The sequence below is a fragment of the Brachycentrus maculatus genome, unplaced genomic scaffold (assembly GCF_059751285.1).
Source record: "Brachycentrus maculatus isolate JH-2025_06_01 unplaced genomic scaffold, ASM5975128v1 h1tg000024l, whole genome shotgun sequence".
In the NCBI taxonomy this organism is placed as follows: domain Eukaryota; kingdom Metazoa; phylum Arthropoda; class Insecta; order Trichoptera; family Brachycentridae; genus Brachycentrus; species Brachycentrus maculatus.
In genome coordinates, this window is record NW_028280778.1 from 295,395 (window position 1) to 320,986 (window position 25,592).

Sequence of the window (25,592 nt, forward strand, 5' to 3'; positions counted from 1 at the left end):
AGCATTACCTTTATTATCCAAGAGTTTTTTTTTTAACACGTTATAATATAGATTTTGAAATACATCAAAGCAAAAGGTACATTATGACTAATTTAATCTTTAAATCATTTTCTATGATATCTATAATGCCCAAATAACGTAATTTAAAATCTGATTAATATTATAGTATAGTTTTTAGATGATTTGATAAGATATTTGTAAAATATAATGAAATCACGTGATTTATAAGTGTTTAGACAAAAGATTAAAAAGTTATTTGAATAAAAACAAAAAAAATCTACTGGATTTTTTCTTGAATGTTTTCCGCAGATACATTGCGGTACATTTTATAATATCTTTAAAAAATTAATTAACTTTGTTTTCACCACTTTTTTCATAAACACAATTAAACCTACCGGTTTCGACAGTACCTTCATTAGGGTCCATTAGGGTCCATTTTAAATCAAAAACATTAAAAACATTAAAATACTCTCACCAAAAACATCCACACACTCCATAAATATCCTTAATGTTTTATTGAGTGTGTGGTTGTTTTTGGTGAGAGTATTTTAATGATTTTATTGTTTTTGATTTAAAATAAACTCTGGTGATGACAAGGTATTGTCGAAAGCGGTAGGTTAAATTGTATTCATAAAAAAAAGTGGTGAAAACAAAGTTAATTAATTTTATAAAGATACTAAGAAAATAGGTATATTTTGAAATTATGTTTATTTAGACATTTAATACATATGTTTTAAGAATCTTATTACATTTTTTAGGATTTTTTATTTCCTTTAACATAATTCTAAAGTTTTTTCACTGTAGTGAAAACACCAATAACCGTGTATAGTTTTCTTTTTAAATGTTTAATAATGTAACAAAAAGTCTATAAAAGAAATTAATAAATAAAAAATCATTTCAGAAAACAGGTTTGTTTAACAACGTTTTTTTATTATTTGTCATTAGTCGATATCCATTACAAAATATAATTTAACCATCTGAATATATCTAGTGATATTTATACTATTTTTTTTAAATAAAACAGATAATGCGTGCTTTTTTTATTATTCAAAAATCTATTTTTTATCACCATAGTTTGATATACTCGTGTGTAAACTAAGAATAAAAGCACATCAATTTCAAAATAATTTTAAATTTTTACAACTTTCTTCAATAACAAAGAGTTTAGTTTTCATTATATACATATTAATTTTAAAAACGTTTAATTATACCTTTCTTATCATTTACTCTCCCTTACGTGTTTCTTTTTACATGAAATTGAATCAAACATTGGCCTTGGTGGTGCAGAGATATCAATCTCTGCCGAATCACAAATAAGATTACATCCGAATTGATATCCATATGAAATCATTAAAATAATATTTATAAGAGAAAATATTTGAATTTATCGAATCAGTATCAATTTTGTGTCACACAAACGCAATGAAGGGATTTTTTATTTTGTTCGCTGTGGCTTTTGTTGCCGTTTCGGTAAGAGAATTTAGTTACACAATTTTTATTAATCCTACAATAATCGACAAATAAGGTAAAATGTGATTGTTTAAAATATGAATTTGAAAAAAATGTAACTAACCATTTTCAATTTCTATTCATTTTAAAATATTTACTAAAAATCAAAAATAAATAAAAAAAAACAACAGTTTATGTCTTTAGCGATGATATTGCATATTTATTCTCTTAAAATCTCGAATTTTGTAATATCATAACTTACATATTTTTATTTTGAATAACAAGAAATTAAATTAAATCGAATTTCTACCTGCATATAGGTGTGCATATAATAAAAACACAATGCACCAAAATATTATTTTAGGTGTATTGCACATTTAAGACGAGACGTCTTAAATGTGCAATACACCTAAAATTATATTTTATTTAGATTTGTATTTTAACCGTCTGTCCGCCTCCGTAGTATAATGGTTTGCACGCTCGGCTACCGTTCTGGAGATCCCGGGTTCGATTCTCAGGGGGGGGTCAAATAAATATAAGTGATTTTTTCACTGCAATATTTATTCAATACTACCCTGGTCGCGGATGAGGGTTTGAAAAAGAAGAAGATTTTAAAATCCTTTTGTTTTAGTCATTATTGTTTAAAATGAGTTTTTTTACCTGAAATGGAAGGCTGATCACTTTTCCTTCCGTGTGTTAACGATCAAGATAACACTGCATTTATATGAAGCAGTGCCCTGTGCACCATATGGGTGCGGATAAGGGTTTTATTATTTTCACTCTAAATAAGAAGGTTCTTGTAAACTTGCTCCATTCCTTCGTATGTCACAACATAATTTTTATAACCAATTAAATGAAAACAGATGAATTCTCAAATATAATACGATAAACGAGAAAACGATCCGTGTCTTTTCATTTCTAAAATTCATATTTATAAATATATTAATGCATTTTTTTATTATTTCAGGCAACCCCTGCTCAAAAGGTAAGCACTTTTTTAAAAATACTTAAAAAGTGGTTAAAAAAACTTTACCACTGCAGTTGCAGTGCCATCTGTTGAACGTTATAACAATACACGCAAAACTAGATATCACTCATGACGTAGAGAGTGCTTCTGGACAGCTTCTAAAATACTGGAAACCCATAAGCATTGTGAAATTAAACTAATTAGATATGTGTGCTTCGTCTTTCTTTTTCCGTTTAACCAGACTGAGCCATAGCAAGAATTAAGCATATTCTTCTAGTTATTGAAAAGCTTTTATTTTAAAATAAACAATGTTCTTTTACAACATACTCAAAATGTTGTAAATAAATTAACTGGTAATTAATTTATTAATTAATTAATTAGCTTCAATAATAAAAATTAAAATGATATTTTGTATAATGAATCCAGGATTATAATCACAAACATTATGTATTTTGCATTATGTATGTAATTATAATCCTGGATTCAGACCTCACATACTAATATAAGAGTTTCTGCTTAGTAAAAAGCTTCTTTACATCTCACCAAAAATGTCTCTAGTGAAGTTCTAATGATTCAAGATCAATGTTTTTGAATTGGTTCATATACATGTTTATAGAACTTCCAATAATTAATCTTGGACTGTGAAAATTCGTACATTGGTATGACTTCCAGAAAATTCAAAACAAGAATCAAATTAAAAACTTAAATAATAAAAATGAAAATGATATTTTCTGGCGTTTCTCATGTGTGTAATTATAATCCAGGATTTGGACCTCACATACTAATAAAAGGGTTTCTGCTCAATAAAAAGCTTCTTTTCATGAAGTTTCTTTGTCTCTGGTGAAGTTCTAGTGATCCAAGAATAAGGTTTCAAAATTTAAGGTTCATATACCATATATATATAGAACTTCCAAGAATTTGAGGAGTGTGGTTGTCAATAATGGGTAGAATTGGTGATTGTTACACGTGTGTGAAGTGATCACTTAAACCAGAATATGACGATGGTCATCCCCGTAAATGCCCAGACTTCCATATTCTTCTTCATCTTTGATGAGATGTCAAAAATGATATAAATGTTCTTTTAAAATTGAGATATGTAGAAACTGTTTATAATATATTTTTCTTTAAATAATTACTTAGAAAGTATGTCTCATTTACAGGTTGAGGGAAAGGGAATCATTGAGGATGCTGCAGCACTCGTCCAATGCCTTTCCGAATCTTATACCAAAATTCAAGTAACTAAATCAATAACTTATTTACAAAAGTAAACGTAAGTAAAATAAAATTCAACCATCACATGATCGACACTAATCACATTTTCTAAATTCGACCAAATCCGTAAAAAGCCAAGCATGCGTTGAGCATAAAAAATATCAAATGATTCATCTCATTGGTAAAATATATAATCCGGTTCCAGTGCTTGTAGAAGAGCTGTGCATTCCATATCGAATTGGTTGATAGTCTCACGCGTCGATTGGTTCTTCCACTAGCAGTTATAAACAGAGACAGTAAAATGATCTTTATCGAAATAACTAAAAACGAAATTATTTTCTGAATCATTCATATAATCTTCTTTCCTCCAATTTGATCATAGTGAAGCGCCTTTGACTTTGTGATTTTTGCCACATAAATTTTATTTGACCTGCAACCGAGTTTCGTCGTAACCGATATCGTCAAACTGGTATTTTACAAAAATGGCACTTTACAAATTATCCAAAATTATAACATAATATAAAAAAAATTATGTTTATTGTTTTTTCCACATTTATTTTATTTGATAGTAACCAGATTTCATCTTTAAAGATATCATCAGATTGGTAATAACGAGACCTGGTCACTGGTAAAATAAAATAAATATGGAAAAATTTATCGTTGTTGTTTAATTACATATGTATATAAAATGCAGTTCCAACAAGAAATCTCAGTACAAAACTTAAATGTTACAAAAGTTTTTGTATTATCATTATTATGAAGTTATTAGATTACAATATGTTACAAATTTAAATGTTGGTAAGTATTTTTTTATATTTTTTTCAGGCTGCCATCGACGTTGTCCTGGAAGCTGCCAAAGCTTATGAACAGCTGATCGACGATACCAATGAAGTGTTCGAGGGTTGTATGTTCATCGGTGGGGCAAACCCAACTCCTGAAGACATTATCAAAAAAATTGAGTGTCTCACCCAACTGGCTGTGGACGTCAAGATCGATGTTGACAACGCAGTAGCCCATGTAATTAAAAAGATATTACTTTTTTGTATATAAAAAGCATTGTAAACGATGTTGACAATGCAGTATACCATATAATTACAAAGATATAACATATTCTGTATATTTAAAGCATTGTTAACGATGTTTACAATGCAGTAGCCCAAGTAATTACAAAGATATTAAATATTTAGTATATTAAAAGCATTGTTAACGATGTTGACAATGCAGTAGCCCATATAATTACAAAGACATAACATATTTTGTTTATTAAATCTTTGTCAACGGTATTGACAATACAGTAACCCATGTAATTACACTGATATTACATATTTTGTTTGTTAAAAACATTGCTTACTTTGTGGTATGGTAATATAATGCTCTCCTTATCATTCATCGTTCACTTTGTGTAATACCAATCATTTTAAAGTGGTATTATATAAAATGAGCGATGAATGATAAGGAGAGTATTAAGATGGTATAATTAAACTACCTAACTAACAAATCATGACACCGATTCCTTGTAGGGTTAGGCAGAATATTAAGAGAACAGAACACCACACCAATTTGTCTTCATAAACGACCTTTGCCTATTCTAAAATCATGCATCTCCTCATACGTACCCGCCGGTTATTTAACTCCTAACATTATCACTTTCAAGTACTTGACAAACTTGATCAAGCTAAGTTTGTCAGTCTTCCTCTTCTTCTGTTTCCATCTACATTTGCCTCATGCTTTTGTTTTACTGTCCTTTCTTCACTAATTCGATTCACAAACCAAAACCATCTCTACATTCATCTGTTTTATACTTCTCTTAATTGTATAGAAAATGCTTTTCTCAGACTTGAATTTTTACCTTATATCACCTTTTAAACATCTGTCATATCGCTCACTCGTTTCAACAACGGCATATATCAAAAATCGTTCAATCGTTAAATCGTAAAATGTACTTTATCCCAGCAAAAGCGGGATTTTTTTAACTTAACATTTACCCGCTACAGGGCATAAAGTGTTGTTTTTGCATTTTGAAGAAAAGGTATTGTTTAATTATTTTTTTTAAATATACTAAATATATTTCAAATGGAGAAAAAACATTCTGGTTTTACCTAAAAAGATCCGTTGCACAGTAAAAAGTTCATAAAAGGCTTGATATTTATTTGTAATACATTTATTTATATTTTTAAACTTTAAAAACGATCTCCTGAAAAATCAAGTTTTTTTATATATGACGTTGTTGAAAGGAGTGAGTGATGTGTAGATTGTTTTACCGATACATTGCAATTTCTTAAATAAAATTCATACATTATAAAAAGATTTTAAAAAAAACACCCTTCAGTTTAATTTAATAACGTTGATACAATTTTCAACGTATGAGAAGTAGTTCAACGTATGAGTAGCTGAAGAGGGTTTCGCAAAATAGGCCGGAGTGGACAAGGAGGTGCCATTTGTTGCTGCAGACCAATCCACATGATTGAGATAAAAAAGAAGACGATTTTCATTTCATACAAAAGTAAAAGAACTATTTAATATTACACATGTCAGGAATTTATGCCAGAGTGGATAAATCCTAGATCTTGATCTCTATTTGTTTGAATTGATATTTTATTTATTCAATTATTGTCTAAGCTTTTCCATTTTATTTCAGACTATCGACAGCGTGAAGGGACTTATTGAAAGCATCAGCTCTATGCAGAAATGTTTTTAAACTTCAAACAAAACCGTTGAAATCAATTTGTAATTTATCACACACACTTCAATAAAAAAATCATAAAAATTTTCCTTTTTTTTATTTTTGTACATACTGTAAAACAGGGATAGACTGAAAATTTTCATCCGCAAAATTTTAAAACCCTTTATTAAAACAATGTTCTCCGAGATAAAATGAATAAATCTAATTGATTCATCATAATAAAAGATTTAACGTTAAAAATAATAGTAATTTTTTTAAATAATTTATATGGCCCCAATTTAATAAAATATTATGTACCTCAGATGAAGATTCAGCTTTTACAGATGAAGATTATGGTATGAAAATAATAATGATAGTTAAAAAAATTATAGAAAAATCATTATTAATTCGCTGAGTCTGACGAGGAAAAATGCAAAAAAGCCACTTCGCTTTTGTTAGGAGTATAACAGATTGAATAAAAACATAAATAAAAATATTACACCTAAAGCATGTTACTTTCCTTTCAACCTTATATGAATGACTATTCATATTAATATATGAACAGCGTCACACAAGACGTTCTACACATTCTTCACTCCATTACCTTCATTCAAAGTTATGGCGTTGGTTCCTTACCTCATATGTCCTAAGTAATCCTGTATCGGCTGAAATGTGAACAGAGACACACACCATATAACCCAGTTACCCATAATGTCATACATTAAGGTAATACATAAAGAGGTCTAGCATAAATTATTGAGGTAATATTACCATGTATAAATTTAAAATTATTGATACTCACGAAATGAATGAGTTGTGTATTTTTAAGGTTGCGGTCAGGGTAAACGTATATGTTAAATGTCTTAGACTAAAAAGACTTAGTCTCAATATACGCGGTGCCTTGATATGTGCATATTTTCTCGGTCTCATCTGCTTCTATTACCAACCATACACATAAATTTGTTTTATTACTGTGTTGTTTACTATACAAACTATCTCAACCACCTCTCTTCATTTTTTATCATGTTTATATAAGCCTTGCAATTTTTCCTTATAACACCATTCAAATATATATCATACAACGTTTTGCCTCACATTTATCTAAGGAAACGCATTCCGACTGTTTTTACTCTACTTTCATCCTTCTTTTGCCAAACGCATACTTCACTTCCATACATTAGGGTTGGAAATAGTATTGTAAAAATATCAGTCAAATTGTAATGGCACCTAAAATAATAATAATAAATTTGGATAATATATGCAACGCCGTTTTCGTAAAATACTACCTCAAGGGCGCTTCATTGTGAATGAATTGGGGAAAATAAGATGGTGGAAATGATTTAGCAAACAAATGTTTTTTTAGTTTTTTTTTCTTAAGATCATCTCACTTTTACTATTTCTAACAACTGGTGGAAGAACATTCCACGCCATTGCATTTGTCTCACAACAGCAAAAACGTATGTTCTAACCAAAATACGCACATATAAATATATGGACCAGAGGATCATTAACCCTTTTCGGTCCTCCAAAATTAAAAAAAAAACAAAACACAAGTGGACAGTTACATTCCAATTGGAAAAAATCTTTTTTCCTCTGCTCCACATACTGTTGTAATAGATATGAGTGACAAAAATGTAAGCTTGGAATATAAATAAATAATACTTATGATGAAAAAAATGTCAAATAATATCCGACATGGGACCTAAGAGCAAAAAATCTATGTCGAATGAGATTCGACATTGGACCAGTAAGGGTTAATATTCGTCTAAGAGAACGCATTCCGACTGCATTTAGTCTACTTTCATCTTTATTTTGCTAACTCCATGCTTCAATTCCATACGTAAGGTATGGTGAAATGTGATAACGAATTGTCGACGCTTGCAAGTTGGTATTGAAAGATCGAGGCCATATCAAGTTGCCCGCTTCAGTCTTGGTGCATTATTTAAGAATTTAAGCCATCACTAAGACGGATGTATTCGTATGGCGGAGTGCAGGCCATCAATCTCCGCCACCGCTAGTGGCCCGGTCCTATCTCTAGCGCCGCGATCTATCAAAAAGCTATTAGGGTCCGCTGATCCCTTAATACCGCTACTTGGGGCTGAAACGAGGCCTCTGACATTGCCTATTTGTGATTATGTGCAGTATCGGATATCGACACGTTTTTTCGGGAAAAGTTTACGAAACAAGCTTGCTAGGAACAATTTAATATGTAATAAGATGTAAGATAGAACACAATTGTTTGACAGGAACAATTTGATGTGCAGTAAAATAAAATCCGCCTCTGTGGTATAATGTTTAACGCGTTTAGCTACCGTGCTGGAGGTCCCGGGTTCGATTCCCAGGGGGGGTCGAATAAAAATAAGTGACATTTTCACTCTAATATTTTTTCAATATTACCCTGGAGTGGTACCTGAAGCGGAGGGTTGATCACCTTTCCTTCATGTGTCAACGATCAAGATAACACTGCGTTTATGTGATGCAGTGCCCTATGCACCATCGGGTGCGGATGAGGGTTTGAAGATAAAGCAGAAAAAATACAATAAAAATATAAGATACAATACAATTTCATTAATTTGGCAGTCACTTTGTAGTCAAATCTATCCATTTTCAAATTAAGTTTTACTTAGTGAATACCACTGTTTCTTAAAATTTATTGTGAGAAGTGTTTCAAACACCATTTACGGTATTCGAAAATGATGCGGAATGTATCGAAAATCGTGTCACAGTAGATTTTTAGAAATAGTGGTATTTACTAAGTAAAACTTTATGTAAGAACATAATTATTTGACACGAACAATTTGATGTGTAAGAAGGTAAAACACTTATTATTTACAGGGACAATTTAATAGAAGCGTAAGATAGAACACAAACAACATATTATCAAATTTCATATTACTTACTGATTTGGTATGAGCTTTTTAAAATTGGCGAAAGAAGTTGACCAGGAACAATTTAAGGGGATATCTTATTCAGCGTATTTATAAAATAGAACTATTTTTATCACATTTTTTTTGTTTTTTAGAACATATATTGAAAAAATATATATATTTTTTTTAACTCCTTACCTTCCAAAAACTCCTTTGTTTTCAAAAGAATATACTTGTTTCGAAAAAATCTTTGTGTGCGGATAAAGGTTAGAAAAAGGTATAGAACTGATTTTTCCTAGCACGAATGCATATGTGAAAGCATCTACTTGTCGTTCGAATCAGGTCAAATATAAAATTAATCGTAATTATTGTACACACTTCATCCGAAAGCTACAAAATAAATTGCTTTTAATCAAAGCACCTTGCTGCGTTCACAGGGTCTGTAATTCAGTGGCGTAGATCAGATTTATCGATATCGGTGAAACGAAACATTATTGCTTTACTAAAAACATGTTATACGATAAACGAATACGTGTCAAAAGTAGCAGGCCGAGAACACGACAAAATTTCGGGTAACCAACTTCACAAACTCGGTTAGTGGATACAAGAAAACGCCCTCCGAACTCACTCGAAATGGAAGGAAATTATACATTCGCTTTCCGGCGCAGGAGGAAACGTCCGCACGGAAAAATATTACGTAAAACAAATCGGGGCGCATTCTGAATAGATCAAATCACGTAAAGGGGCACCAATTACCCCATGCACCAGGGAAATAGCGCCCGAACTACGACTTTAGCGCCGAAACTCTTAGATACGTACCCACAAAAAGAGCAACTCTCTCAGCGACGAACTAAAATACTCCAATTAATCAAAATGTCCCACCCGACAAGCTAATCAGTTCTATACGCCGGTATTTTCAGTTCATCTTTTCGGCAAGGTGCCTCGAGCTTTCTAAGTTCTTCGCAGTGATGAGTACCAGGAAAAACTCATGCGCGAAAGCCATAAATTACGGCGCGAAATTAAAAAGTCTCGGCAGTCCAAGTGCCTCGAGACATGCGAGCTTCCTCCGCCGACCCTGTGCCACCCTAAAATCAAAAGGTTTTGTCAGGGAATCAAATATAATGGTATTGTAACCAACATGCGGGATTCGTCGTTAATTGATTTTAACCACACAATCTATAACAGAAACTGAAAAAAGGAATGCTTTTTTTTCTACAATATTTTCAGTTAAAGTATGCATAATACATATGCATATAAGAATCACTCTCATATAACACATTAAAGAAATAAACTTTCAAAGAAAGCACTTCCCAGCAAGGCATACACATTGCAATCGACACGGTTTATGGTATCGTACATAGAGATCTTCCCACAGAAACCCATCAAATAAAATCTAAATACACATATCTCTTTTCATCAAAAGAACATTAATAATCATGCAATAAAGTTGTAAAACCTGCTTTTGTTATCCGTAAAGTAATTAAAAAGAGAAACTACATTTATGAGAGCTAATTATAAATGGATAATGGAACTGAGTTGATCTGAAATAGATCGTATTTGATTGCATTTTTTTTCAATACAATTCTATAAATCAATATTGTAAAATGTGGCACTGAAAATTCACAGAGGGTACATTTTTGTAATTAGTTATTTATATTTAAAAATAAGACATAATATTACAATATATAAAATATATATGAATATATCTATGAATTTCTAAATTTATTTGAAATCGGTATCACAAGTTGGCGAAACTTATTAATGGTGGTAATATATTCCTTATTTATGGTTCCGATCTGAAGAAAAGATTTCAAAGAACTGATTTATTTCAGACCTTTAACACAATAAATTTTAATGTGATAATAAAAACCTTCTAAAGGGTTTCGAGGGAGGAGTTTTCTCAGTCTTCATTCAATCTGGAAAGCTCAGACAAACTGAGCTTACTGACTGAAAGGAATAAATCACTCACCCCCTCGCCATAAAACAGTTCATTCCGCCCACAACAATACAGCAATGCATCTCATTTCGCCACCCCTTCCAACCCTCCTTCACTAGAAAACTTAATCAGCCGAAATAATTCGTGTTTTCATATTTCCGACGTCGTCGATACTCGAATTTGATTCGTAGACGAATCCACCAGTCAGCTAAACAAAGTTTGACCAATCGATACGAATCCGTATCCAGTTCTACTTAGGAATGCTCACAGTATCGGATAAATCGACGAAATTCTACAACAAATTTAACATGACGGAAACACGGCGCGGTTAGCAGTTTTAACGGTAGGTACAAACATTTTTTTTTTTAAATATCTTAAATTATCTTATATTACAACTAATATAAACTATTATTTAGAGTAAATTTACATTATCTTTATTTATATTTACATCTCCTTACAGTAAACAAAATATTTATTTTTAGACTCTTTTCATTCTTCATACATTCAGGCATCTCATGGTACATTTTCAAACCCTTTTACATTAAACAATTCTGCGACTCAGATTTTTTCAACAATGGCAGTCTTATTTTATCCTTTTTTCTAGTAAAATATTCATAACAATTTTTGTTTAAACTATTTAATCCTTAAAATATTTTGGTAATTTATCGTTAAAAAATTTAGGTATAACATAGTTCAGTTCGCTGTAAAGGCATTATCTCATACTGAAAAAGTATCTTTCGTTTTGCATTGGAAACGAAACGAACAATTTGTGTCCTAAAGTTTTCTTTTTTTTTAAATATCATAAAGAAGAATATGGATAAATACATTTATCCTTACAACCGGTCATGGGCCGATAAACCACTGAATCAAAGTACTAATCTCAACCATATTTCATTGTGCATGTTCTCGGAATGCCCAGAAAATGAACTATATCCCAGCAAAAGCGGCATATTTTTAACTTAATATTTACCCACTACAGGGTAAAAAGTGTTATTTTTGCATTTTAAAGAAAAGCTGTTGTTATTTTTTTTTATTTACTAAATATTATTCAAATAAAGAAAAAATATGGTTTTACCTAAAAAGATCTGTTGTACATTAAAAAGTTCAATAAGTGGCATGATATTTATTTTAATACATTTTATTATATTTTTAAACATTTAAAACTCCTCGGGTTTTGTCGTTACCGACATCATCAGACTGGTACCAGTCTGATGATGTCGGTAACGACAAAACCCGGTCACTGGTCAAAAAAAAATAAAGTGGAAAAGCTAAAAATATTGGTTTTAATCTAATAATATATTTAAATGCAATTCCATCACGAACTGTCAGTGGATAATATAAATCTATCTCCTGAAAAATCAAGCATTTTGATATATGACGTTGTTAAAAGGACTGAGCAATATGTAAATACAACTTCCTTAAGTTAAATAGTGTGGTTGTCAATAATGGGTAGAATGGCGAGTGTAACGCGTGTCTAAAGTGATCAATTAAACCAGCCTTTGGTATGTCGTAAGGCTTGTAAATACCCAGACTTTTATATTGTTTTCATTTATGTTAAGATATCAATATAAAAATTACTACTAAGAGGACCTAATCAAATTTAAAAAAAAAAGGATTTACTAAAAAGATCATACATTATTATTTTAATTAAAAACATTTGAATAATCCACTGAATTGAGTTTTATTTTGATATTACGACTAGTTTCGAAAACGACAATTGTCTTCATCTTTTGGTACAAATTAAAACTTAATTTAGTTGAGTTTTAATTTGTACCAGAAGATGAAAACAATTGTCGTTTTCGAAACTAGTCGTAATATCAAAATAAAACTCAATTCAGTGGATTATTCAAGTGTTTTTAATTAAAATAATTATGTCATTCCACAAAGTTAATGCCGAATCAATAAATAATATCATACATTATATTACTAAAGACTTATTAAACACTATTTATGAATTTTACATTAGCAGATTGATTGATATGACGCCATACCTTACAATCAACCAAATCAGACAAGTGTTCATCTTATATGGCAGATTGAAATTAGAGGTCAGATAGTATAAAGAGTCGAAAAAATTATTCATAAATTCAATAAAAACATCAAAAAATTGTAAACTTACCTGCTGCTGGAGAAAGCTTCGTTACTACTCCCCATCGCTGCTTCCACTGTAAAGAAAAAAACTCATTAGATTACTCAACTTAGCAAAAATATATATTTCGTGTAAAATATATGTTTGAAAGTAGACTGAACACTGTCAAATGTGCGGCAAAACGATGAATCATAGATATTCCAATGGTGATATAATGGTTCGGGTATGTTAATCGAATAACTGATAAAAGAACAGTAAAACAAATTTATAAATCAAATGCAGTTGGAAATAAAAGAACAGGAAGACCGAGTAAAACTTGGTCTGATCAAATATTTCACATACTTTAAAGTGGCCAGGTCAGGAATTGGAATATCGGCGGGTATGTATGAGGAAATGCATGAAATGGAAGAGGAAAAAAAAAGACAGATTATCTGCCTACTTTTGCGGGGAATAAGCGCGATCGTTATATAGTTAGTCATATAAAATATCTGTATTTGATATAAAGCATCCAAGTAGTGACAATTATAAATTAATAAATTTAATGTCCGAGTACAAGCTAAGTATGTTCTCTTAACATAATACTATAGGTGTCTCATCATGAGACATCTATCGTTCTTTTTATATGAAACAAAATGGAAGTCTAAGCCTCTCCAGGCTGATGACCTGCCATTTGGCTGGCTTAAGCGATCACTTTAGACACTTGTGTTACATTCACATTCAGCTCATTATTTTTTTGTATATTTTTTTTTGACATATCATCAAGGATGAAGAATAACATGAAAGATTGAGCATTTTCGAGGCTGACGACCGTCATAGGCTGGTTTAAGTGAACACTTTACACACGTGTAACATTTACCAATTCTACCCATTATTGATAACCACACTACTCAAATTCTTGGAGGTTCTTTATATATGAACCAATTTTGAAACATTGTTCTTGAATCACTAGAACTTCACTAGAGACATCTATTTGTGAGATGAAAAGAAGGTTTTTACTGAGCAAAAACTCTTTTATTAGTATGTGAGATCCGAATCCCGGATTATAATAGCACACGTGAGAAACGCCAGAAAATATCATTTTCATTTTTATTGTTTAAGCTTATAATTTGACCAGATAATTTATTTACAACATTTTGAGTGTCTCCAAATACTTGTTCTCAAAATCAGGATTATCTCCTATTGAATAAATGATTGGAAACAATATAATTGGAGATAATCCAGATTTTGTGAACAAGTATTTGGACACACTCAAAATGTTGTATTCTTTTGTATCCTATTTTTCTTTAGAAAATATGTTTTTCGATATCGGTTTGAGTAGGTACAATCCCTTCTGTACAGGCTGAGGATCGGACACACTGTACTTGCATCCCACCTCAAAAAGATTAACATTCTAACTTGTTCGTTGTGCGCGTGTGGAGAGGAGGATGAGACTTACTCCCTAACCTCGAGTTCATTCAGGACATTCGGTCGGAGGGTTTGTCCTTCCCGCTGAATGTCCAACACCTTTTGTCAATCAACTTCAAAATTATAAATAGTGCGATCATTAATCATGTAAAAAAGTATGGCAAAAAAGTGTGACCCCAAAAAAAAAATCATAAAAAAAAATTGTTTAAGTAAAATCACTAGTATGGCAAGTATCACCCAAAATTGGGTGCTTTGCCAATAAAAAAAAAAATAAAAAAGCTGGTATAAATTTGTCAACATTTAAATTGGGACTTTCGTAAATGTTACCCTCCCAAATTGACATATATCATATACTCCATTAAAATCCTATGACACGACCAGATATTATAGAGCGAGGAATGGATCCTTAAAACGTTTTATTACATCTACTGAATCATTCCCTTGTGAACTATGCTTCAATTCAGCGATCTGGCAGTAACGTCGGCCCAAACGAAATCACGCGAGTAATCCAATGAAGGTAAAAGTGAACCACTAAGAGAAAAAGTCAACACGGTTACCTCCTTCTCGTTTTAGAAGGAACCACTTACACGGGACATTTTGACTGCAACACCTGACCTGGCCCCTCGTTTAAGTATGTTGTAGGTGAAGCTAATGGCCATTTTTCGCACACTTCCTATAAATATTGTTTTATGGCAGTCATCATTACGGTAATCCATATTGCGCTTTGCCTCCGCTGTTTCCCGTGGGTAAGGACATTATTTCCAATAATGCATTTTTGAGAGCTTTGGATGAAGAGAATATTTACCGCATTAAAAAAAATTAATGTTAAAAAACACATGTTTTATTTTTAAATGAATGATTGAATAAATCTCATTAAAATTGTAAGCCGACGTATCAATCCTTTCCTCAAAATATGTCGTAAAGGTAATATATTAAAATGAAGATGATTAAATAAAAATTACAAAAAATATGTGTATTGTCCACTTAATGCTTTGGTTTATTAAATTAAACAACAACTTTACATTTTTTCCAGTATTATTTTATTTGAGCAGTGATCGACTTTCATCGTTACCGACATCATCAGACTGATGATGTCGGTAATGACAAAACCCAGTCACTTGTCAAATATATTTTTTTGAACTACATTGTTGTCTTACTATCAGAACAAAACCTTTAACAATGTTTGTAAATGGGTTTGATTTTTTGCAATAAATTTTATTAAAAATAGCTTGATTTTTATCGTAAAGAATTAATTCTAATTATTTGAATATTTATTGTTGAGATCGATATTTTTTAGGGAATATTCCTTAAGTATTTACTTAATAACCTACTATCTAACACTTAACTGTATTTGTTTGTGTCTGAATACGTCGGTTTAGTTTAACTTATAAAATATTTGTAAAATTATGAGCATAACTTTTGTTTTAATGCTCTCCCGTAAAAATACAGGGCGGTTTTAAATACCTCGTCCACGCCCTGATAAAATTTTAGTTTAAATTATTTTAAACGAATAATTCAACTAATTTAAATCGTTTGTTTGTGTTAGTATCTATTTGAAAATAAGTCTTGACGCGTTAAATCAAATGTTTGTTTTATAATTAAAATGTAACTTTTTTTAATTTAAAATAAATTATTTTATGATTATCAACAAAAACATTTTAAAATATAATAAAACAATATTTATAGTGTTTTAAAATCACTATAAATATTTTATTATAACTTAATTGTAATTTCTACCGGTTTTGAAGCTAACCGCTTCTTTATCAAGACTGATTAATACTAATACAATACTGATTGATTAGTATTGATAAAGAACCGGTTAGCTTCTAAACCGGTAAACATTATAATTAAGTAATAATAAAATATTTAGTGGTATTAAAACAAAGTTATATTTTAATTACAAAATGGAAAATCACAAAGTGAGTGCTTCAAATATAAATTATAAACAAAGGTTTGATGTATAAAAAGTGCGAATAAATTCGTCGAATTTTATAGCTATCTCCAATTCAACATTTCATTGCCTTAATAATTCGCTAAAGGTTCATGAAATAATTCCGAATACCGACATAAACACTAGACAACACGAACTACGAATACCACGATATTTCAGTTGAGTAAAATTATTTCATTGTATGTTGTATTTTATTTACACAAAACACATAAAAACAACATTGCAGCAAAATATGTATTTCGACTCCTTAAGAAAAATTCAGGTTTTAAGAGAAACATGGAAATATATTTTTAACTACTTTCATCTACAGATATCTGCGAGACCTCATAGAATTGGTTACAATGTTTCAAAGAAACATTCGTTATACCACCGCGGTGGACCGTTTTGTACTTTTCATGATTTGTATATCGCTCACTCCTTTCAACAACGTCATATATCAAAAAACACATTTTATAATTATTTGATCATATCATAAACCTAAAACGAAACAATATCATTCCAAAATATATTAAGGATTCAATGAAAAGTTAGAACCTATAAAACCACCTACATTTATTATTAAAAGTTTAATTAAATTAACCTGTCGTTAATTGGGTTTCATGTAGGTAGTAGATGTTAATATGACAACTTATAGTTTGAAAGCTCGATAGACGAATACTTCAATGCAGTAAGTTGCGGTGAAAGCTCACTCAATCTTAAGCAGAATTGGCCACTATAGACTAACTTGGATAATATGGCAACAGTTAAGTACCGCTAAGCTGCTGAGGGGAGACACTTAACTTTGAACTGTCTGGAAGTTGATTGTTGAATAGTATTGTATTATATTCGAATACTATGATTTCAATGAATATAATTAATAATTTGAAAGGTTTTGTTCCAAGACAAATAACCACTGGTCCCTATTGAAGGATCTCTCATCACCAATCATCTCAATTATCAGAGATTAAGTATTTATAAGTTTAAAAAAAACTTTTGGCATTATAAATTAAATTTTAAAAAGTTATAATAAGACTTGACACTGGCAGAAACATCCTCTCACTAAGTGACTGCCAAAAAAAATATTATATAAAATATTAGTAATGGTATTTACTAAGTAAAACTTTAAATATGGAGATATATTAGCACAAAGCGACCTCCGAATCAATTACTGAAATTATATAAAAATAGTTAGAATGTCATTTATTTTCTAGGACTTCACAATTTCAAAAGCAAGTGATGGTAAGGTTTTTTGGACTTACTGCATAATTGCGATTAAACATTAAAATAAAAACGTAACGCTTGTAATTTTTTTTATTGTTTTGGCATTCACTCTTTTTTGTTTTCACGCATTTATTTAAACTAAAATAAATAAAACTGTGATAAAAAGTTTTTTCACTTACAATTTTTAATTATAATCCAAATAAAAGAAAATTGAAAAAAATCCAAATTAAATTTTGGTGGAGATCATATATTTTTTCTTATTATATTGTTTTGTGTAGTTTGACTTAGGGAAGGAAAAACGTATTTCATGACAAAACGTAACGTTATTATCATTACAATAACTTTTCATTGAAATAAAAAAAATGATTATTAACAGTTTCGTTTTAAAATACAAGAATACAATATGATGTTTACAATAAATCACATAACGTAAGTAATTAATCAACGGCATCACTGGGAATAATTAGACCAGAATCTTATCATTGAAACGGGTTTAACCTTCCAACCTTCATGCCAGGGATAACATATCACATTTGCCACACCAAAACGCGACACGTGGTTACACCTGATATATGGAGCATCCGGTTTGCATCCCCCTTTGCCTATTACACATCTATGTACGCCGTTCCTGTACGCTATTCCTATATTCTACACATCTCTTCCGCCCTCTAGAGCTGTCCCACACTCGGTTCTACTAACTCTGGGCACACAAAGAACTTGTCTTATTTAGAGCGACGGTTGTTGATACTATAGACGTCTGGGTACTGTTTATACACACAAGAATGCTGAATGAAGTAAATACTCCTGAAACCCACATAGCAGACATTTTTCTCTTTACAAAATGTGTTTCTTTGCCTCGTACTCACTTATTCGTGAAAAAAGATACATATAACCTTTATAATTAAAATCCGTAGAATAATCTATATTATGATACTGTATTATAATAATATAGAAGAGCTAATAGAAGCAGAAGTTTAAGAAATCGGCTTAATTTTTAAACAGTTTTTTTTAGGTATTTCTTTTATGAGATTTTATTAAAATTAGACACTTTAATAATCCACTTTATCGAGTTTTATTTTGATTTACGACTAGTTTCGAAAACGACAATTGTTTTCATCTTCTGGTACAAATTAAAACTAATTAAAACTAAAATTAAAACGAATAAAAATATATTTAGGTGTATATACAGGTTAATAAATATAGGTAGGGGGGTTAAGGAACAACATTTTTTGTAAAAGGAAACATTGATAATTATGGTGACGTATTTTGAAACAGTATATTAATTATTATTGTTTTATCTGAATATAAATTTTTATGTTTTTCTAAATTTTCTAAATTATTCATGACTTGACCTTTATTTGTAACAGAGTGTAATAATTTAAGTGTATGAGAGTCAAATGAGTGGTTAGTTTCCATGATATGATTTGCAAATTCCGAAAATTAATTATTAATATTTCATGAGATATTTTATAATCCTTAAAAATTTGTCCTGTTATTTCTGAGTAATAAAATAAAATATCCATTTTCTCATAATTTTGTCAATGACGCGATCATATAAAATATTCTAATAAGAGATTATTAAAATATTTTAGAACTATGCCATAAATATAATTGTATGTTTTTCATTGTTCGTAAGAAATGTATAACTATATCTTGCCGAGAATTTTGAAATGAAACAATTTTATTTAACTCATTGTTTGTTTTAAAAATAATTTATTGAATTTGATAGTAAAACTGATCACGTACAAAATGACCACGCAGGTCTTACTTGGCTATTTTGCTATTTACAAAAGTATTATTTTCGATTGAAATTTCCAGAAGAGAATTAAACTTAATTTAAGTTGTGAAGGCTGTTATTTATTGCGGAGGGCTGATACATAAAAAAACTTGATGTTTAAAACAAAATGAGTTATACTTTTAATAAATTTTCGATAGGTTTTTTTTTCTAAAGAATGATCTATAAAACGGTGATCTGGGGCACCATTTTCTCCATAGTGAACTTAACTTTCATCTACCAAGAAAATAATATTTTGTCAAAACAAATTTCTCATGAGCTGATAATTAAATTCACAATATTCCTAAAACGTCCAAATTTTCTTTAACAAATTCTGGTTTTGTATATATTTATATCATTAACATTTTGATATAAATAACAACAAAGTGGATAAAATCCGGAATTTGTGCAACAAAATTCTGGACACACTCAAATTATTGTGAAAAAAAACTTATTGCAGAGAAAACCTAGATTTGTGAACAAGTATTTGGAAACAGTCAAAATAATGTGAATAAAAATCTTGATGATATCGAGTTCTATAAATTTACATAGTATGATAATTTTTAGCTAAATCGGATTTGTCTGAAAGTCTAATGTACTACCTCAATCTCTCTCTGCCGGCCTGTTTCGTGGTGTGTGTCAGTCAACAGACTTACAAGTTCTTCAGAGAGCTTTTCCGACACGGCACGGGCCGGTGGCGGTATGTGCTCGCCCACTTAAACTTATTGCCGTAACAAAGCCTCCATGCCCCAAGGGTCTGTCGACATCTCGCCGCTGTTTGCACATTCCTCGGTTCGCAATGTGCAATGAAGACCCGAATAAGCTCGGCTTCCCGATGCACTGACTGAGCTCGGAGGAATGCGAAGACTGGTCAAACAATTCGCTAACAGTGCTTTTATATAACAATGCATGTTTCAAATTCATCCTGATATTATATTTTAATATGTGCACACTTTAAGCACTGTAAAATAATAATGAAATAAAATAAAAACACTTCGTAATGCATTATGTATTTTCAACATTTTGAGTGTGTCCAAGTACATGTTCACATATCTGGATTATCTTCAATTAAAAAAGTTATTTCCTATTAGTTTTTGATATCGCAACAAATATTTTTGAAAAAGAATACGGAAGAATATGTTTGAGTAGTGTGGTTGTCAATCATGGGTAGAATTGGTGAATATTACACGTGTGTAAAGTAATCACTTAAACCAGCCTTTGACGGTCATAAGCCCCGTAAATGCCCATATTCTTCTTCATCTATGTTGAGATTTAAAAAAACACTATTTATTTAAAATAATTCAAACATGTTCATCTTCTTCTACTAGCCCTCAATGGTGCATGGGGGACTGCACCGTGATAACGCAGTGTCATCTTGATCGTTATTTACATGAAAGCAAGGTGATTAGTCCTGCGCTTCAGGAAAAAACAAGAAAAACTTGGAACAATAAAGTATTCCAAGGACTTCAATGTAGTCGGGTCAGGATTCTAAATAATCGACGGAGATTGGTGTAGCATATTTTCTCTGCCTACCCCTGTGGGGAAGCGGCGTGATGGTTTGTTAATTAGATTTTTTCATCCCTTGATGAAAAAAAATGCTTGCCAATATTTCGTGTAACGTGATGGTTTTAATATATTTCGTATATATTGTTTTTTGACATCTTGTCAAAGATGAAAAATAATATGGAAGTCTGCGCATTTACGGGGCTGACGACCTACATAGGCTGATTTAAGTGATCACTTTACACACGTGTAACATTCACCAATTCTACCAAATACAAGTATTTGGACACAATCAAAATGTTGTAAATATTTCGTATATTATAACCGATTATTTTAAGTAAATGGATCGTTTAAAGTTATCACAATATATTATTTTGAAACAATCGTCTTGATACTTAATTTTCCCATTTTCATTCCACAACATTATGATTTACAATATGAAACACTTAACACCCGAGTGTTTCCTTCAGAGAGAACTTACCATTTCAAAGGGAACGTATTTATTTATATAAATTAATAATATGACTCCATTCTGCGAAGCGCGCGGCATAATATCCGAGATCCTCCCATTCGTACTGCGGCCATATCTCACTCCAGTTAGTTTGACAATCGAAAGTGACATTCCCATACAACTGTCTAAGATTGCATCAGACGTCACGCTCGCAAATATTAACACTTGAATCCTCAGCCAATATTTACCCCGTCAAAACTTGAAATTACCCGAGAAGTGAAAGCTCCGAGCAAACATTCCTACCTAGCCATTATCGTGGGTAGACGGCCTACTACCCCCTGCGCTATAGGTAACCTCCAGCGCTACAACCCCCTAGCAGGGAATGGGTAGGAGATCCAATTGTCTCTATTATTCTTTGCTTAAGTCAACAGACTTGACTCGCTCGTTAGCTTTCATAATTGAAATATATTTCTAAGATGCACTTGAAAATGGAATTCAATTAACAAGCGGAAATTCATTGTCCCCAGAAAGTGATAAATATTTTATATTATATGTATAACCTTTTAGTTTAAAATATCTTCCTTCTAATATGTTCTACTCTTGATGCAGAATAAGAGAGCACTGCTTAATGAAGTAAGTACTCCTTAAAGCCATATAGGAGATATTTTCTTTATCACAATATTTTTTTTATATATTTGTCTCGCACTCACTTATTAATGATAAAATATATTTATAATCTTTATAAATTAAATCCGCAGGGTAAAAATCAAAATTATAATGTCAAATAGAAGCAAAAGTATACGCAATTGATGTTATTTATAATATTGAGTTCAGTTTTGACCAGTTTTATGAGGTATAATTTTTAATCTATTTTATACCATGTCTAAAAATTTGTATTGAAATATCTGAAAATATAATAAAACCAAGATGGCTTAGAAAATTTAACGAGGATATGTAAGATTGTTTGTCTAGTTTAATATTCAGGAGCTTGTTTTATATGTAATGTCAGAACTTTCTTTAATTTTTGGTTTTGAAAAAACAATGAATTATGCCAACAAAGTGCCAAAAGCTTAAATTTTAACTGAATAGTGAAGAGGAGAAACAACAAAAATATTTGTTTGTTTGTCTCAAGTCCCATTCCCTTCATAAAATTTACAAAAAAATCATTCATGTAAAATACAGATTCGAAAAAATATTAATTACTAAGACTTAAATTAAAGTGATTACTAGATTTCGTCGTTACCGACATCATAAGACTAGTAAACTCAATCTGATGATGTCGGTAAAGAAAAAAATTGATCTCTGATCAAATAAAATATATAAAAAAAATTACTTGGGTAATTCCACATCATAGTGGTATTTACCAAGTTAAATTTAATTCAAAAACAGATAATCATTATCATTAAGCGAATGCCAAATCAATTCATGAAACAGTTGGAGAGCGATGGAAGAATGAAACATTTTAAAACATCTTGATTTCGACCAAATCAGTGTCTGTTTTTTTTTAAATAAAACATTTTTCGGTTTTATTATTAATTAAACAATTAAAAGGTATTATTATAAATTGACTACTTAATCAATCAATGAAATTAAATGTATTATATTGATGTATAAAGTAAGAAAGCGTCGGAAAAATAAAACATTATTAAACTTCTTGATTTCGACCAAATCAGGGTCCGCTTTTTGAAAAATAAAACGCTTTCCTGCAGGTCCCTTGTGAAGGAAAAGGCATTTTATTGCTTCGTTGAACAAGTTCGCCTTTTTTTAAAAAATCTACTCCAATTTCGGTAAAGCGGCAAGACGCTGTCGTGTGTTGGGCCATTTTTCCGCCGTCTGCTCGTCCGACTGAAGGCTCCAGTGTAGTAGGCGATAGTATAGCACCCCTGGGGCGGGAGGATCTAGGCTCCGATAAGCAGTGCACAAGGGCTCACGTTGTCTCGCATTTTGCAGGATTCTCTGCTTTTTGTCCCATTTACCCAGTACTCAGGACGACTAGAGCTTTTGCATCGATGTCAACCGGAATTAGTCTGGGTTTTGAGGAATCCTTACACGCAGTCGGATTATTTCATAATGATAATTGAAATAAGAAATTTTATCACTCATTCAAATATTTCAATTATTAATATTATTAATCAAAATAAAGATTATCCCCCGAAAGCTATTAAAACTCGAAAATTATATCCTATCTCCCTCTCTAAACACAAGTATCTAATGTATTAGAGAGGTAGAAACGTTATTTTTTTTTAATATTTTGTATATTTACCAACTGTTTTGTATATTTAAATATGTGTTTAAAAATAAAAAGAAAACCGATTCAGTTGTTATAATTTTTTTTGCTTTTTCATTTATTTATTAAATATAAATGTACATATAAGTATATACATATGAATATTCAACCTCATAAAAAATAAAAAAAATTCTGAGACCCACCTAGCCATTTTATATGTCGTGTAAGTCTTATTCTTTACGTACTACCAGGGTAATATTAAATACACACATATATATATATATATATATATATATATATATATATATATATATATATATATATATATATATATATATATATATATATAAATATATATATTTATATATATATATATATATATATATATATATATATATATATATATATATATGTATATGTATATATATATATATATATATATATATATATATATGTATTGAAATGAAAATATACATCATTTATTTTTACCGGCCTGGGAATTGATCCCGAGACACTTACCACGGCGGACGTAAACTTGACCAAGGATTTAAAAAACAAGTATTTACAACACACAAGGGTTTTAATATGTGAAATTCTTTGTTTATTTCTTTAAATTTAAAAGGAATCGTATATACATAGGTCACTTGAAAAATATGTTTTTTGCAAGAATTATTATGTAATATCCCCTGGAGATAATATAGCTCTTAGGCATCATCCGATCAAACTGCTGTGTCAAACTTTTGCAGAATCTGTAAATAAAATATTATCTCCCGAAGACAAATGCAGCCATTCCATTGTGAATAAACTGAACAAAGTTCAGAACTACTAACAATAGAAAAACAAGAATCGCTGAAGACTTTTGTAGTCTTCCGCCCGAGGGATGAACTCTTCAATTTTCTTTTCATACTACAATGTACATCCATTTTCATACTTCTAAGCATAAACATTAGTTTGCAAATCGCACAAAAAGGGTAGTAATTAGTAACCTTACATTTATATGAATAAAATACATACATATGTAATTAATATTAATAAAAATGAATTAATAAAATACCCTATATTGGTACCTGAAGCGGAGGGCTGATCACCTTCATGTGTAAACGATCATGATAACACTACGTTTATATGAAGCAGTGCCCTATGCACCATTGGGGAGCGGATAAGGGTTTTATTATTATCAAGATAACACTGCGTTTATATGAAGCAGTGCCCTATGCACCATAAGGGTTTTATTTAATATTCTTTCACCCAAGTATCAGGAACGAAAGACTGATCATGTTGCATTTATATAATAAATGATTGAATGAACACCGCATATATTTACTTTAAAATAAAAGTTTAATCGTAAAGAAAATAAAAAATTAAAATGTATTTAAAAATTTAATTTATAATTTATTGAATAAAATACAAGTTTACTTCATAAAATGAAATGAGAGTAAATCAAATACTTTTTCGATTAATTAAATACCATGGTTAAGAACGTGTGAAAGTTTAAGACCATATACCAAAGCGATGGACCATTGTCAGAAATGTAAATTGTTTTCCGCAATATATTTCTTTCTTTTAAATTATTTGGGATTACGAATAATTTTGTAGAAGTAGAAAAAGAGATTTTTAGTTAAGTCATTTTAGTTTAAGGCGAGGAGGTGATCATAAGATGATAGAAAATGAATTAATAAATATATATATATTTTTTAAATGTAACTTGTTTTATCAAAACATTTCAATTTCATATCCTAATATGTATTTTAAGTTTTAGAAAACATCATTTTATAACGTGGATAAAACTGAGCGTAACATTTTTGTTTTCTAGAAAAAAATCTTTTAATCAATTCATGAATTCATTATGAGGGTAAAAAGATAGAAAATATTCGTACGAAGCATAGAACGAAATTGGCAA

The 25,592-nt window shown here is 30.5% G+C and overlaps 1 protein-coding gene and 1 long non-coding RNA gene across 2 annotated transcripts in view; one reads left to right on the forward strand and one right to left on the reverse strand.

The window, feature by feature from the left end:
* The first annotated feature begins 1,418 nt into the window (after positions 1-1,418).
* On the forward strand, positions 1,419-3,652 carry LOC148313049 (uncharacterized). The gene is made up of 3 exons (XR_015838434.1): positions 1,419-1,470; positions 2,417-2,434; positions 3,577-3,652. It is a non-coding gene; the product is annotated as an uncharacterized LOC148313049 (long non-coding RNA).
* Positions 3,653-20,174: 16,522 nt separating this feature from the next.
* The window catches only part of LOC148313050 (uncharacterized), a 65,414-nt gene continuing 59,996 nt past the window's right edge, over positions 20,175-25,592 (reverse strand). The window contains exon 2 of the mRNA XM_088269428.1: positions 20,175-20,378. Coding sequence (XP_088125554.1) covers positions 20,175-20,378 — 204 coding nt within the window. The remainder of the gene's footprint in view (positions 20,379-25,592) is intronic.